Source organism: Taurulus bubalis (assembly GCF_910589615.1).
Source record: "Taurulus bubalis genome assembly, chromosome: 5".
NCBI classification, from domain to species: Eukaryota; Metazoa; Chordata; class Actinopteri; order Perciformes; family Cottidae; genus Taurulus; species Taurulus bubalis.
In genome coordinates, this window is record NC_136593.1 from 14,187,970 (window position 1) to 14,203,129 (window position 15,160).

Sequence of the window (15,160 nt, forward strand, 5' to 3'; positions counted from 1 at the left end):
ATGTGAAGTAAATAAATGCAACTTCACACATTCAAACCATATTACAAGGTAAACACGTATACATATAATATCATTACGTTATTTATAATTTCTGAAAACTTTTCAATGACATTTTCATGGCTTACTAGGAAAATCTTCAAACTTTACATTTTTATGACGCCTTTTATGGCATACCATGATATGATATTTTCATGACATTTATGACCTAAACTATAATATTTACTCAGACATGTTATGACATATGGAAGTTTATATTTACTTTTTAATTACAGTGTTATGGCTTCTTAAACTTTAAAAATAATGCATTATAATGTGAAATATTTTAATGATTTGTATAACAAATCATATCATGATATGTTTTATATGTTTTTATAGTCTAGCTACGCTTAATAAAGACTTTATGATATCATAAACCATGATATTACAATGCCAGTTATTGTTGCAATTTTTGGGGACTTTTTATGACATACTATACTATTACATTGTAATGCCATGCTAACACTTTGTTAATTGATATAGCATGATAATGAATACTGTACTCATTCTCTTCAATGACATACTATGTTATTGATGTTATCATGATATTATTTATTATAACCTTTCTGACATCTTTTTAGTGACAAACTATATTAGGCATTAGGCATTCTTTACATTCTAAATATTGTCTTATCATATTTCATAAAATATTCTAATCTGTCTATGACTTATTGTATTGGGGAAATATATATATATATATATATATATATATATATATATATATATATATATATATATATATATATATGGCATCTCTTGTGGGATGAAAAGTGTCTTTTCTGACACTTTTCATAACACAATAAATTATTTCCGAGGTGTCCCAGGACAGTGCTCTGCATCCAGTACTCTACAACTGCATTTATGTGACACCTTCAGGGACCAATAGCTGGCAAAAAAAACACTTTTGAGGCAAGGGCCTTCACAATACTTATTTTATTGACCTTTTATGATTTACGACATTTTGATTACAATTTTATTAATATTTTATAACAAACCATACTATGATTTTTAATGGCAATTGTATGGTATACTAAACTCAGAATTGCATATTTACTTTTTATTATCACTATAAAATATAGTGATAACAAATATCAGACATTTTTATGGCACACTAAAGTATTACATTTTTTATTACATTGATATTGCATTGCTATATTTTATGACTCTTATGGTATTCTTACGATGATATGTTCTTATTACATTTCAATCACATACTATTCACTGCATTTTTTGTTAACAGAAAATGCTACATTTTTATGACATTTCTATATTAAAACATATAAACATAAACTATATTTAGACTTTTGTATGACATTTTTATGACATACTATACTTTGATAGTTTAATCCACTCTTTTATGGAATATTACACTGTAAACTGTATGACTCTTTTTTGGCATGCTGTACTTTAATGACTTTTTCATCATACGTTATAATTACTTTGTTTGTATAACATTTGTATGGCATACTCTAAATGTTTGTAGAACATGATATCTGTCTGACATAACAGACAGTGAGCAATGGACTTCACATGACAGGCATTTTTATGGAAACAAGTTTAGATTTTTATGACCTATCTTTTTATTTGCTGACTCATACTGCCTATGCACCACATTTATTAGTTGGAATTATTACATTTATTTATCTTTTAATATGCACGACCAAAGCATACACATCAATTACATATGCGGTCTTGTAAACCGCTCTGTGACCAAATATAGTGGAAACATATGTAATATATCATATTATGCTATGTTTAGATGGTAGATATCGTGAAACAAATGTGGGTTTAATTAAGTTTTGGCAAACTGTAGCATGCTGTCGACTAGAAAGAGTTGAGTCTTTCACATGCATTACCGCACTAATCCACATGGCGACAGTAGAGGGTTATTCACCCTTTACGGTCAGAGACCGCCTACAGTCCAAGTAAAAGAGCTGCTTCGGACAGTCTGTACCCTCTCGCCCACCGGCTGGACCACCGACTCGTTTGAAGCTCACACTATATATACCTATATACATACAGTATATATACAGAATATATATATACCAACCCACTCGGGACACAACGTGATTATTAACAGGATGGCTTCGGAAAACTTGGAGCTGAACGGTGATGGTGAGCGGCAAGGCGACCTGGCGGTAAGTGAAGAGGCGGTCTGCTTCCTCGTTAGCCGCCACTAATGTCCTGTGTTATCTTAAAACATCTCATTCTACACCTGTAATAACCTTTAATCTACTCAGAAACATGACCGAGTATCGATTTGAGATATACACAATATAACGGCTGTCTGGTCTTCACCCATCTTTCCCATAACCCGTTATCACGCAGAGGTGTCAAGTAACGGAGTACAAATACTTTGTTACTTTACTTAAGTAGAAATTTTGGGTATCTATATTTATTTTTTCAGACGACTTTTTACTTCTACTCCTTACATTTTCACGCAAATATCTGTACTTTCTACTCCCTACATTTTAAAAATAGCCTCGTTACTATTTCATTTTGGTTTGTTTTCACTCCGGCTTGTCATCGTTCAAAAACACACACAAAAAACCTCTCCGCCCCGTTGCCCACAGATACGTGCGCGCGCACACAGGTGAGCACTGAGCACACACACCAGCGGACAGAGCGCTGCGAAAAATATGTTGCGTGAAAAGTAGACCGCTATATCTGCGTTTTAAACGCTCCCAGGGTGAAGATGGTAACAGCAGCTCTCATGTGAGGAGCAACCGGAGTTCTCCTCGCACCGTAGCGGCTCTCTGAACCCGGAGCAGCTCTCCTGCTCCAGGTGAAACGAGCCACGGTGCTCGTGTCTTCTACCAACAAAGAGCTGCTGGCTTCACATATTACAAAAGTACAAAGTACACGGATATAAAACGAAGTCATTAATAAATACATGGACAAATGCCTGTACTTTCGGGTAAATGGTTGCGGTACGCCGTTAACGGGTTACGCTTGCGCATGCGCGATTTGACGCGAAGCAGTGAGCTCCGTGAGCTCGTCTTTTCCTGCTGTTGCGTTTCTCAAAATAAAAAAACAGATCTAAGCTCAATATTGAGCATGAATTGAGAGAGGCCGTATCAAATCTACAACCCCGTTTATAACATATGTGTCAAGGAAAGCTGTTCACTGCAGCCACTAATACTGATACAACGTGATGGCTCACATATCTGCACTCATTCTGTGTTGTTTGGCAACACAAATTAAAAGCTTATTGTTTTCCACAATGAGCTATTTAGTAGTAACTAAATATGAGTTGTTTTTTGCACAGATAGAATTTACACAAAACATTGTCTGATGGGACAATCTGATTTACTTGAAAGTGATTGCAATTTTCTTTATTCTGTTATTTATAAAAGCACAGATGTGTCACACAATTATGTTATTTACAGAAAAAGTTTGAGAACCACAGCTTTAAGTGTTTGTGTCGGAGTCGCCTAAGAAAAAAAAGATCCTATTTTGCACTATTACAATACTTATAGGCAACTAGTTATCATGTCTTCCGCTCCATAAAACGCATGTTAATGCTCAGTACACATATGGTACTTTAATGTATTTGCATTGTAATAAAATGTGATCATTTTAAATAGGCATATATGCAGCTGAATTGGGTAGCCTAGTGCATCCCACATTTTTCAACATAACATTTTAAAACATTATAATCATTATGGCCTTTATAAAAATGATTGTTTTGGGGGGAGGTGGGGTAGTGCACTATAGGCCCCTGAGACGCGGCTTAAGAGTTTGTCCTTAATGAAAAAAAAAAAAATTCCCCTTACATTACTTTTACTTTTATACTTTTAAGTAGTTTTTAAACCAGTACTTTTACACTTTTGCTTAAGTAAAAAGCTTGAGTTGATACTTCAACTTTTACAGAAGTATTTTTAAACCAGTATCTATACTTCTACTTGAGTAATGAATGTGAATACTTTTGACACCTCTGTTATCACGTCATAATGACGTGTGTCGTTCTCCAGCAGAACAATTGTCACGTTAAGTGTTTTATATTCATTAAGCTAAACTAACTCATGTCCGCAGACTGCCGCTGTTTCTCCTCCAATTGAGTCGCTGGTTTACGACTTCACTTGTGTTTGTGTCGTCCGTCTCTCTGCGGAGGCTCAGTTTACTCTGAATAATGGAGCTTGTGGGTCGTACAGTGGTTTCTCTGTTCAGGAATGTTACGATGGGTTAACTCAGCCAGTGACCCGCATCATGATGACTTCTTATCGAGGTCACATCTCGGAAGGAAACTACTATCCGTCTTTGTGGAGTATTAGTATTAGTATCACTGGGGATTAACTGCAGGCTCACTTCTGTGAAACTAAAATGAATCTATAACTGTTTACTACTAAAGTGTTTCTATTGAAAGTATTGTATTTTAAACTTCTTGTCTCTTTTAACTTTTTTGTATAGCTTTAAATGGAATAACTTTTTTTTTCTTTCTTTTAAAATATTAACCAATAACGATTAACCCAAAAACAATTGCTGACACATAGATCCTTAAAAATAATAACTACTTGCAGGCGTACTTGTTTCAGAGCTTTTATAACCTTTAATGCTAATATTAATATTGGGTTATATTTTAAACATTTCCAGTAACTTCTTCTGGGCAGCCTCCAGGTAATCAAGAAGACATTAAGTCAAGTTTACTTGTTGAACTTAATATCACATAATATCTTTGGGCTTCCCAAAAAGCACAGAGCACACATAAGGAACAACATGATGAAGACGTTGGCAAAGGAGCGATCTCCACCCCTTGGAAACACGGGGCGCTTAGGGAGCCATGTGTGGGGAGAAGGCAGTTACAAAAACAAAGACATGGAGTCGTAGCAGAAAATTTTGTGAGCGACAGCTAGTGACTCTGACACTCATCTGCTGGTTTACCGCTAGAGCACCTTTTTCCTCTTTTGCCGGGCAAGAAGAAACCGAAAAGCTTTGAATTGCACCTCTGGTACTGTTGGTTTCTCTGAACTCCACCCAGATGAAAGCCTGAGCCCTGACCTCAACATATGAAGAGAAACAGAGAACTCAGCAATAACCCTTTTCCCGTGATGTAATGTTCATAATGATTTGAAATTAACCTGTAGAGACAAACAGAACATATTTCTTTGCGGTTCCACAAAAAGGAAGTACAAATATTCCTCCACTTCCTCTTCCTGAATAAATTAGTCACAGTCCACTTGAGTGTTAATGGCAGGAATTCCTCTGACTTTCCATATCACTACTTATTGCATATTTAGTTGTATTTATTTAAGAACTAATATAGCATATTTAATAATATTATTATCTGTGATCTGTGCATGCTTCACATGTGCTCACTGTATGTTTGGTGTCACTTGTTCCAATACATTTGGATGGAGGCCGTTGCTGTGTTTCAGATTCAATTCAATTCAGTTTATTTTGTATAGCCCAGAATTACAAATCACAAATAAAAAAATTGCCTGAGAGGGATTTACACTCTGTACACATACGACATCCCCAAAAAAAACAGAAAAAAAACTTTCACGGGGAAGAAGCCTTCGGGAGAGCAACAGAGGAGGATCCCTCTCCCCGGATGGACAGAGCAGTAGATATCATGCGTACAGAATACCGGACCTGTGGCATTACCAATTTGGTTTGACCTTTGGACTGAAACCAACTCAGGGACCTTCCAAGAAATGAGTGCTTCACTTTCAATAAAGCCACTGAACACTTTCACTTCCGTTAGTATCTTTCACAGCAAACGCGCGCGCGCGCGCGCGCGCACACACACACACACACACACACACACACACACACACACACACACACACACACACACACACACACACACACACACACACACACACACACACACACACACGTGAGCACTGAGCACACAGCAACGGACAGAGAGCGTCGAAAAATATGTCGCGTGAAAAGCAGACCGCTATATCTGCGTTTTAAACGCTCCCAGGGTGAAGTTGCAACAGCAGCTCTCATGTTGCTCCTCGCACCGGAGCAGCTCTCCTGCTCCAGGTGAAATGAGCCAAAGTGCTTGTGTCTTCTACCCAACAATGAGCTGCTGGCTTCACATATTACAAAAGTACAAAGTACACAGGCATAAAACTAAGTCATTAAAAAATACATGGAGAAATGCCTTTACTTTCGGGTAAATGTTTACATTACGCCATTAACAGGTTACCCTTGCACATGCGCATGTGCCGACTTTTGGTTCTTTGCCAGAAGTCTCAGTGAGGTCCTTTCTGCTGCTGCGCGTCTCAAAACAGGAAACAGATCTCAGATCAATGTTGAGCATGAGTTATTTACAGAAAATGGTTGAGAACCACTACTTTAAGTGTTTGTGTCGGTGTCGTTGCCTCCACCGCCGCAGCTCCCCCCTCCCTGAAGCTGTAAACCTAGGGGAAACACTGGGTCATTGCATTTATAGATTTTAGGGGCTGGAAAATATTCCCCACACAATCCAGCTTTTATATTTGGGAAATCCTACTTTCTAGACTTTTCTACATGTTTCCATGAAATCCAATGTGATAGCAGCAGTAGCGTGCTTTCATTTCCTCTGTGTCAAAGTAACTTTTTTAATTCCATTTTGACACAAGTTTCAGGAAATGAAAGTAGGTGCTTCTGCTGATTGAGCGTTTGTGAAAGTGAAAACCTGCAAAAGAGGGGGAAGGGTGGAGCACGGGCCCAGGAAGAGCCCATGCTGGAGCGGATTTGAATCACAAATTATTTTTCACGTGCGTGACATTGCGAGATAGGCCATGGCCTTGACGGTAGTGATGTGTCCTTACGTGTCGAGGCTTCGATGCGCGTGTCGAGTAATCCAGGTACATTTTGGTGAAGCGCGTATCGAGGCTTGTGTCGATGACGTATGCGGTGACGTTCGAAGCCCCACGAGCCCGCTGTACCACGTGACTGATTCAGAAAATGGTTTGTGGGTTTACCGTGCGATTTGAAATATAAGAGGCAGCTAAACTCAATGAATTCCCCCCCTCCTCTCTGTACCCAGCTTCATCTGTGCCTGTGAAAGGGTGTTTTATAAAGCAGGCGAAATAGTCTCAAAAAGCCGAGCACTGTGGAAAAGTTCTTATTTTTATAAAAATTAATAAAATGGAGACATCAACACGGAGCTGAGGCTCGAACCACAGAGCCTCGGACTGAAGGATGGGTATTCTAACCACTGACCCCACCATTATATCATAAAGATGGACACAATATTAAAAAGTTAATAATTGATGTATTGGCGTCACAAACATCATTATTTCAATTCAAAGCTTCACACACCAAAGCCATGGTGTTGTTATGATCGCTCTGCCTGTTTTACATTTATTGTCCACTTGTGGCGCAGTAGAGCAAATGAAGCCCCATGAAGCTTCGGCCCATAAGCGAACCAATTGGATAGAAAGCTTCAAAGCTTCAGGAAGCTTCATCTCACCATCACTACTTGACGGACATCTGCTCTCTCAGAGTGCCCCTGGATTGTTCACATGTTAATTAGTTAAATGAGGGATGTTGAGTTGAGACACTGCATCACTAAATCATTCCCATAATTGACCCATTAATAAAAGAAATACAAGCGATATACCTGACTAAGCTTTTTGAGGTATCACTTATGTGTCATTCTCTGTGTCATACTGATGACAGGGTTTGTGTTTAGTTCTCACTGGAGGGCCGCCGGAGGAACATGGACATGAACCACTATGCCAATAAGAAGAGTGCAGCACAGAGCATGCTGGATGTGGCTCTGCTGATGGCCAACGCCTCCCAGCTGAAGGCTGTGATAGAGCAAGGACCAACCTTCACCTTCTATGCACCCCTTATCACTCTCATCAGCATCTCCCTCATCCTACAAATCATAGTGGGAGTTCTGCTCATCTTCATCGGTAAGTGTGGAAACTTTAGCACTCACAAATTAGAATACCAAAATATATACAGTGTATATATATACATAACTGCAAACTTGTCACTTTTTCGGAGAAATTCGCCGTTTTGAAATGAAAATATGTCATCCACGTGAATCGTGTAGATCCGAAGAGTTTTTGTTTTTGGGAGGGGGGGAGGCAACTGGCCGGCGTGTTTGAGATTGGAGTCGGATAAAAAAACGGAAAAAAAGACGGAAAAAAAGCTGAGGTCGTGATCATTTTAGCAATAGAAGATCTTTGACGTGTCGAGTCTTGGCCAATCAGCGTTAAGATGTCTACAGCCGCTTAATTTCCCTTCCACCAGTTTTTTAATGGCAAGCTAGTCACCTTGCTAACATGTTAGCTAACGTTGTTGGGAGAGACAGCGAGTGAGATTACTGGCAGCGGCGAGTCCGTGGCAGCGTGTGAGGCGTCAGCCAGGAGAGCGGCGAGTCAGCGGCACTGGCGGTTCTACCTACCGACACCTGACTACTGCTAATTATAATCGATATAGTTATGCGGTTATAATCGCTGTCACACGAGAGAGAGAGAGAGAGAGAGAGAGAGAGAGAGAGAGATGTTCAGGTTTACCTGGTGGAAACATTATTCAGTGTTCTAGACTAACAGCGTCTCCTCAAAGTAAAGTGGCATAACAGTATGACATAATATGGTCAAATAAAATAAAAAGGCTGGTACATTATACATATTATTGCATATAAGTGTAATATTATGAAGTGAAATGTAGTAGTAGCAAAACAATATTCAGTATAGTACAAAAGTATTGCATATTGTAAGTATTAAGTCTACAAAATACACATATATATATATATATATATATATATATATATATATATATATATATATATATATACATATATACACACGACTGTTCAAAAGTTTGGGGTCACTTAAAAATTTCCTTATTTTTCAAAGAAAAGCACTGTTTTTTTTCAATGAAGACAACATTAAATTGATAAGAAATACATTATACATTGTTAATGTGGTAAATGACTATTCTCGGTGGTTTTTAATGAAATATCTACATGTGTATAGAGGCCCATTTCCAGCAACTATCACTCAGTGTTCTAATGGTACATTGTGTTTGCTCACCGCATAGAAGACTAACAGATGCTGGTGAGAAGCTATAAAACTGGCCTTCCTTTGAGCTAGTTGAGTATCTGGAGCATCACATTTGTGGGTTCGATTATGCTCTCAAAATGGCCAGAAAAAGAGAACTTTCATGTGAAACTCGCCAGTCTGTTCTTGTTCCTAGAAATGAAGGCTATTCCATGCCAGAAATGGCACAGAAACTGAAAATGTGTCTGGGTGACCCCAAACTTTTGAACGGTTGTGTGTGTGTGTGTGTATGTATGTGTATATATATATATATATATATATATATATATATATATATATATATATATATATATATATATATATATATATATATGTATTTGTACACTTAGGTATTGACAAAAGAAGAAATACAACCCATAAAGATCATAGTTTGTCAGCTTCTCGATGAGTGACGCTGTTCGGCACTGACTCGCCCCCCCAGCCAAAACGTGTAACAATATGTGTGCATGCGTGACTTCAGTGTCACGCACATTATGGAAACTGACAACTGTTTTTAATTTGTAGTCAGATGTTCACAAAAGCAGTTCTTCTATTTGGTTCTCAGTCTTTGTGTTAGTTACCTCACTGTTGATATAATTCATGAGGAAATTGGATTTCTCTCTACAACCACAAATATTTTCTACTAATTTACAAACTTGAGAAACGTGACAACCAAAAGCCTTGCCATCAGCTATGCACTTAATTTCACAAGCACACCATCTTATTTAGGCTTATTTGGGCTCATACACTTTGGAGCACACCGGTGTATACCCGTACATTGCTGTGCTCCTTCCTCCCTCGTATTCTTATCTTATCCAAACAGAGAATACTATTTCAATCAGGAGAGACTTGTTCCGAATTCACAATAATTTTATTCCGTAAGTCTTTGGCGATCGGACTCTCTCCTGAACCAGGATAAACAAGGGGCAGGGACGCCGAGTTCTGACCCGGCCGAATCCCCCCTGGAGTCCGGACACTGGTGGTGGTGGTGAAGAAGGGAGTTGCTGTCCTTCAGTGATGAGTGAGGAGTTGACTGCCTACTGTCTGGACAACTGACAGCACAGAGTAGAGCACACCTTTAAAGTTTGCCACAGCAAGAAGAAACGCCTCTGCTGTGAACATATGTGCTGCCCCCTTGTGGTGGAAAGGAGCACACCTCTATAATGCCCTAACAATATTTCATTTCTGTTTTGTCAGTGAAGTGGAACCTGAATGATGTAAGCATGCACTACAAGCTGAACATCATGGAGAATCTCTCTACGGCCTTCGTCTTCATCATAGTCGTGATCAATGTCTTCATCACAGCTTTTGGTGTTCAGCGACCCAACTCAAGTTCTTGATCACCCTGCACCCCACTCGCCTGCTGATCAACTTATTGAAGATGGACTTCCACATTATTTATGCAAATGGACAGGATATTTATTCACCAAGTAAGGGCATTGCAGGTGCACTTGTCTTCATGTAACTCAACCTGCAGGCTTTAGGAGACCCAACATAGCCTGACGATCAGGTGACGCGTGTGTTTTTACATGATTTTGTGCTATACACTGTGAATACTTTTTTTTAATGACATTTATAAATAAATCTACAAAAGTGATTAGATGTGTTTATTATTATTCTTTTTATATTCTTTATTCTTATAATGCATTGTTTGTATTGTACAGAGAGAAACGTCTCAGTTCCACAAATAATGGCACTTTTAAATGTAAGGCATTTTTACACCACACACAGAAGGTGACAGACAAACTGTCAGGCACTGGATTCAATGAGTAGAAATGAATTGTCAGGCATCAGAAATCAATTACCAATATTACTTTATGAAAAACAAAGCCATGCAAGTTGAATAAATCTTTTCAGGTGTCTCATATATTGGCTTTTGGTATCATGAACTATAAAGAAAACCACATAGAAATACAGTTTAACAAAGCACCATCATAACAGTTACTGTATGTGTAGAGATACTTTGTCTGTTATAAATTTCAAAGAAATTGTTTATAGAGTCTGAGAAAAAACATCAAGTTCTATCTGCCTGTTTAGGGGTAAATTAATTTTCTGCCAGACTGTGAATTAAAAAGGTAGACAAACAAGCCAAAATCCAGAGAAAGAAGAAAAAAACGAAGATGACAGAATTTATAAATATTTAAATGGAGTTAACTCTCACAAATTACGTGTGGTACTCTGAGATCAGCTTCAGATGAAGGAGAAATAGTTGGGTAATCCTCCTCCTCAGAATTCTGTAAATCCTACATGCCCCCAAAAAAGAAAAAAAGTGTTCGTCCTGCCCGTCCCAGACACGGGAAATCACTCAAGCATACTTCCGGTGTTTGGGGAGCGCGGAAGACGTGAGCTTTAATCAGGCAATGCGAACTACAGAGATAGTAAGGCGTTGTTTAAAGAAAGTAAAAGATGTACCATTAAAAAATGTGGTTAGAGATGCCACGAAGTAGGTGGCAGTGCCTTAACCGTATATGTGTTGATGGCCACTAGGGCCAATTCCATCCTTGTCAAGGGGAGTGCTAACCTTCTCTCCTTTCATACAACACGTCACAAAGTTGGACACTGTCAAGTATATATACAACAAGCTATGCACGGTGATTTTACTTACGGTGTAATTTACGGGTTGTAAAAATAATTATATATATTAAACACCGCTGTTGAATGTTTCCATGGACACAAGTTGGTATGTAGTTACGCTTAGTTTTTACAAGTCTTTATTTGATAAGTGTATATTTTTGTTCGGGTCGTAACTCTACCCACAATGCACTGCACTAGTAGAGCGGGCAATCATTGGTAGAAGAAATCACGTGACTGCAACTTTCATCCAAAGTACTATTCTTTGGACACAGACCGTTATTTTCTGGCTGTTTTCGCATGACTAATCTTTCTTTATTATACACGTGGGAAGGAGAATTCAGAGAATTCCTTTTGAAGACACTGTGCAGTTAGGTGAAATAGTTCACTTTTGGCCACAAGAGGGCAGCAATGTTCCATCAAGAGCTCGTGACAATCCCTTCTCTTTATACATCCATGGACAGTAACAGTTGACGGTAATCTTTGTTTGGACTTAATTTGGAGAAAAAATTAAAATGCATTTTACGATGCTAGACATCAGGAGTAACTGAACAGAGAAGGGAGTATCATTCCTTATTACCCAAATAGGTTGTTGATTTCTGCATTCAAGGGCAATAAATATATACCGTTAACATGTACTGATGAGATGAAGGATATCCTTTTTCTGAGAAATAGATCCTTCATGGTCAAGAATGTACCTGCAATTGTTAATATTTAGTTATCTAAAATGCCATATGTTATCACTAATGCAGTCAATATTTTCTTTTTCAATTGGTTTGTAAAAGTTGTTTTGTCACATTTGAAGACCTTGTATTGTATTTGTAACAGGAAACATTACAAAAATATCACAAAAGAGCAAGAATATTTCTCTATATTCTGCCTTTTTTTCCAGCAAATTTTCCTAATGATGAAAATAAAATTCCAATTATTTCATGTCAGTGTAGTCAAACGTGCTTAATTAGCTTGTTTTTACCTTCACCGTGTTCATCCCTCAAGTGCATTCAGTCCCTTTAATCCACTTAAATAGATATCAACACATGAGGAAATAAGAGCAAAGTGCCAAATGCAAATCTGAATTTACCCCAAATCTAAACATCTCTAAACTGAGAAATGTTGATCATGTTGATCACCCGCAAAAAACGATATGCAGTAAAGCTGCATACAAACTTAGTGTTCAACTCCTGAAAGGATATACTGTGCTGTGCTTTACAAGTGCCGGTACCACTGAGGCACCTGGTTGTGACGGAGTCACTCCCTCACTTCATGAGTCTTTCTTCAGTGTACCATATGAGAACCTCCTGTGCTTTTCTTTTCAAACCCAGAGCCGCCATCCCGAGAGTCCGGCTACCTCTCGTCACTTTGGCCTCTACGGGACAAAGACATCATCTTTGTTACACTGAATTAACAGCATTAAGTGGAGCTTTATTTTCAAAAATATGTATGCAATAAAGTTAATATATTCACTCGGCATCAACACGGACAATATCTGACTTGCAATGTCAGGTGACGTTAAACAACTGGAAAACTATACTTACCACTGTAGTAATAGAGTAAAGCCATTCCCACGGCAACGCTGAAACAGCCCAGAAAGAAGTGGGGACCTGGAGAGAGATAAACGCAAAACAACATAAATATAGTTAACTAGCTGAACCCACTTTTAGCCTGGAAAAGGTTGGAATCACTATTCCATATTTGGTGCTTTTCTTAATTTCATCGCTAAATCATCTAATGACTATTTTATGATCTTGCAGTTTGAATGTTGCACATAAATACCGACATACGCTATTTTAAATCTTCTTACCTCTGTCGTTCAGAACATATCTCTGTTGGTAGACACGTGGATATGCCAGTGGATCTAAGGTATCTGAATCAGATTGGTTTAGTGTGCTGAATACATGTAGAATATACTACAATACACAACAAAATATGCAAAATCCATTCTGTAATATCCAAATAATAAATGAATATCACACATGACGTAGAGAAGCAGTTTTTGGGGACAAACCTCTGAGGCGGAGCCGGGTGGGCAAGCTGTAGTAAACCTCCTCCACATGCAAGTGAAGAGCTCTGTAAAACTCCCGGCATGCTTCCTCTCCTTTCCCCTGCAGATGCGCCAGAAGCTCTCCGAGTCGAACACTGGTAGGCACGTCCAAGTTCCTGAACTGGAGAACAATAACAAGTTAAAACATGACTGTCAATGATATGATGATATGGAATTCCCTTTCCTGGAGTGCATGCCAGAATGAAGCATCACTGGAATTATTTTGTAAATGATTCCATTTATTCACATAAAAAGGTTGTTTCATCATGTTTTCATGCTCTCATGAATTTTGTAAAACTTGCGACTTGATTTTCTTGGTAACGTTTTTAACCACCACTTCTGTCCAAGCCAGACAACACATGGACTTGCATGTATTTGAAATATGAATCAGATGCTTGAGAAGAAATACTTTTACATGCAATGATGCAACATAACTAAATAGATTTGCTCAAGTGATATAAAATGTGTTAGTCAAAGAAGTACAATTGTAAGGTATTTGTACATTCCCACAGCACTTTCATCTTATTCAAATCATTATTTTTACTCCATTTCAGGGGGAACATTTTTAATTTCTTACTCCATTACATGTATCTTACAGTTACAGTTATCTTTTCTTTATATATTAAGATTGTGCATTGAAATATGCATGGACTATGCAATATATACTGTATTACACTACAGGACCATTCAGCTACAACATTAAATAGTGCTTACAAGTTGATGCAACGGTAATATTAGGAAAGTAAAATACTGTAGTAAAACACTGGGGTCCTTCTGCCGCATAATTCATATAATATGTTGCATTAAACTTTGCTGTAGGTTTTGAATGCGGAACTGTGACTTTATGTATTATGATTACACTGTGGTATCACTTGTACTTCGTCTCCTCCACCACCGCCTGCATGGGACCAAGACAGTAAAGTGCTTCGTGTGAGGACATACTTTTGTGGCCTCCTTGTCTGAGAGGATCTGCGGGTAGATTCTGTTCAGCTGCAGGATAACTTTGTCCACGAGCTCCGTGTCCAGTCTCCGCTCCGCTTTGAGAAAGGCGCTGTCCTCCGTCAGCTGCTCGTGAAAACTGTCTGTCCACGTCCACAGAGACACGTTCAAAACAAGCGTTAAAACACACGTTCAATGGACAACAGGCAAGCCTTCTCCTTCAGAGGGGACGTGAGCTTGCAGTAGCATAAACAGGACACCGAGAGGAAATGGGACATTACAGTGGCAGGAGAGTGGGAGGACACGGGCAATGAGAAATGTCGCAAAGACACGTCCGTTGACAGCTATCTTGTCGATTGACGCTCTTTTTTTAATGGAAAATTGTGTTGTTCAGAAACTTTTCCAGAAGCAGGACTGAGACGTTACACACTGTTGTTGGCCACGCGAGGCAGTCGTTAAAGTCGTTTACCCCGCGGTAGTGTTCGTGATTTGGGAAGTATTTGGAATATATTAACGCGAACCACATGGTAAGATAAAATATAGTTCTCGATGAAGAAAGACACAAACCTCCCATTGTGGA

General features: G+C 38.5%; 2 protein-coding genes across 2 annotated transcripts; one reads left to right on the top strand and one right to left on the bottom strand.

The window, feature by feature from the left end:
- Positions 1 to 2,117: 2,117 nt before the first annotated feature.
- On the top strand, positions 2,118 to 10,544 carry ninj1 (ninjurin 1; the record flags this gene model as incomplete). Its single annotated transcript, XM_079218347.1, has 3 exons — positions 2,118 to 2,174; positions 7,670 to 7,895; positions 10,227 to 10,544. The coding sequence occupies 3 exons, from the start codon at positions 2,118 to 2,120 to the stop codon at positions 10,367 to 10,369; spliced, it is 426 nt and encodes a 141-aa protein (XP_079074473.1). The 3' UTR covers positions 10,370 to 10,544.
- Positions 10,545 to 12,846: 2,302 nt separating this feature from the next.
- On the bottom strand, positions 12,847 to 15,160 carry card19 (caspase recruitment domain family, member 19). Its single transcript, XM_079218897.1, has 6 exons — positions 15,148 to 15,160; positions 14,584 to 14,723; positions 13,606 to 13,762; positions 13,402 to 13,464; positions 13,136 to 13,201; positions 12,847 to 12,966 (listed from the first exon to the last, which is right to left on the bottom strand). The coding sequence occupies exons 1-6, from the start codon at positions 15,152 to 15,154 to the stop codon at positions 12,857 to 12,859; spliced, it is 543 nt and encodes a 180-aa protein (XP_079075023.1). The 5' UTR covers positions 15,155 to 15,160; the 3' UTR covers positions 12,847 to 12,856.

Bases quoted from the DNA above. Each gene is read 5' to 3' on its own strand.
- card19 (XM_079218897.1), bottom strand. The intron at 13,465-13,605 runs GTTTGTCCCCAA...AATCTGATTCAG, and splicing joins CACCCGGCTCCGCCTCAGAG to ATACCTTAGATCCACTGGCA. The intron at 12,967-13,135 runs GTAAGTATAGTT...TTTGTCCCGTAG, and splicing joins TTTACTCTATTACTACAGTG to AGGCCAAAGTGACGAGAGGT.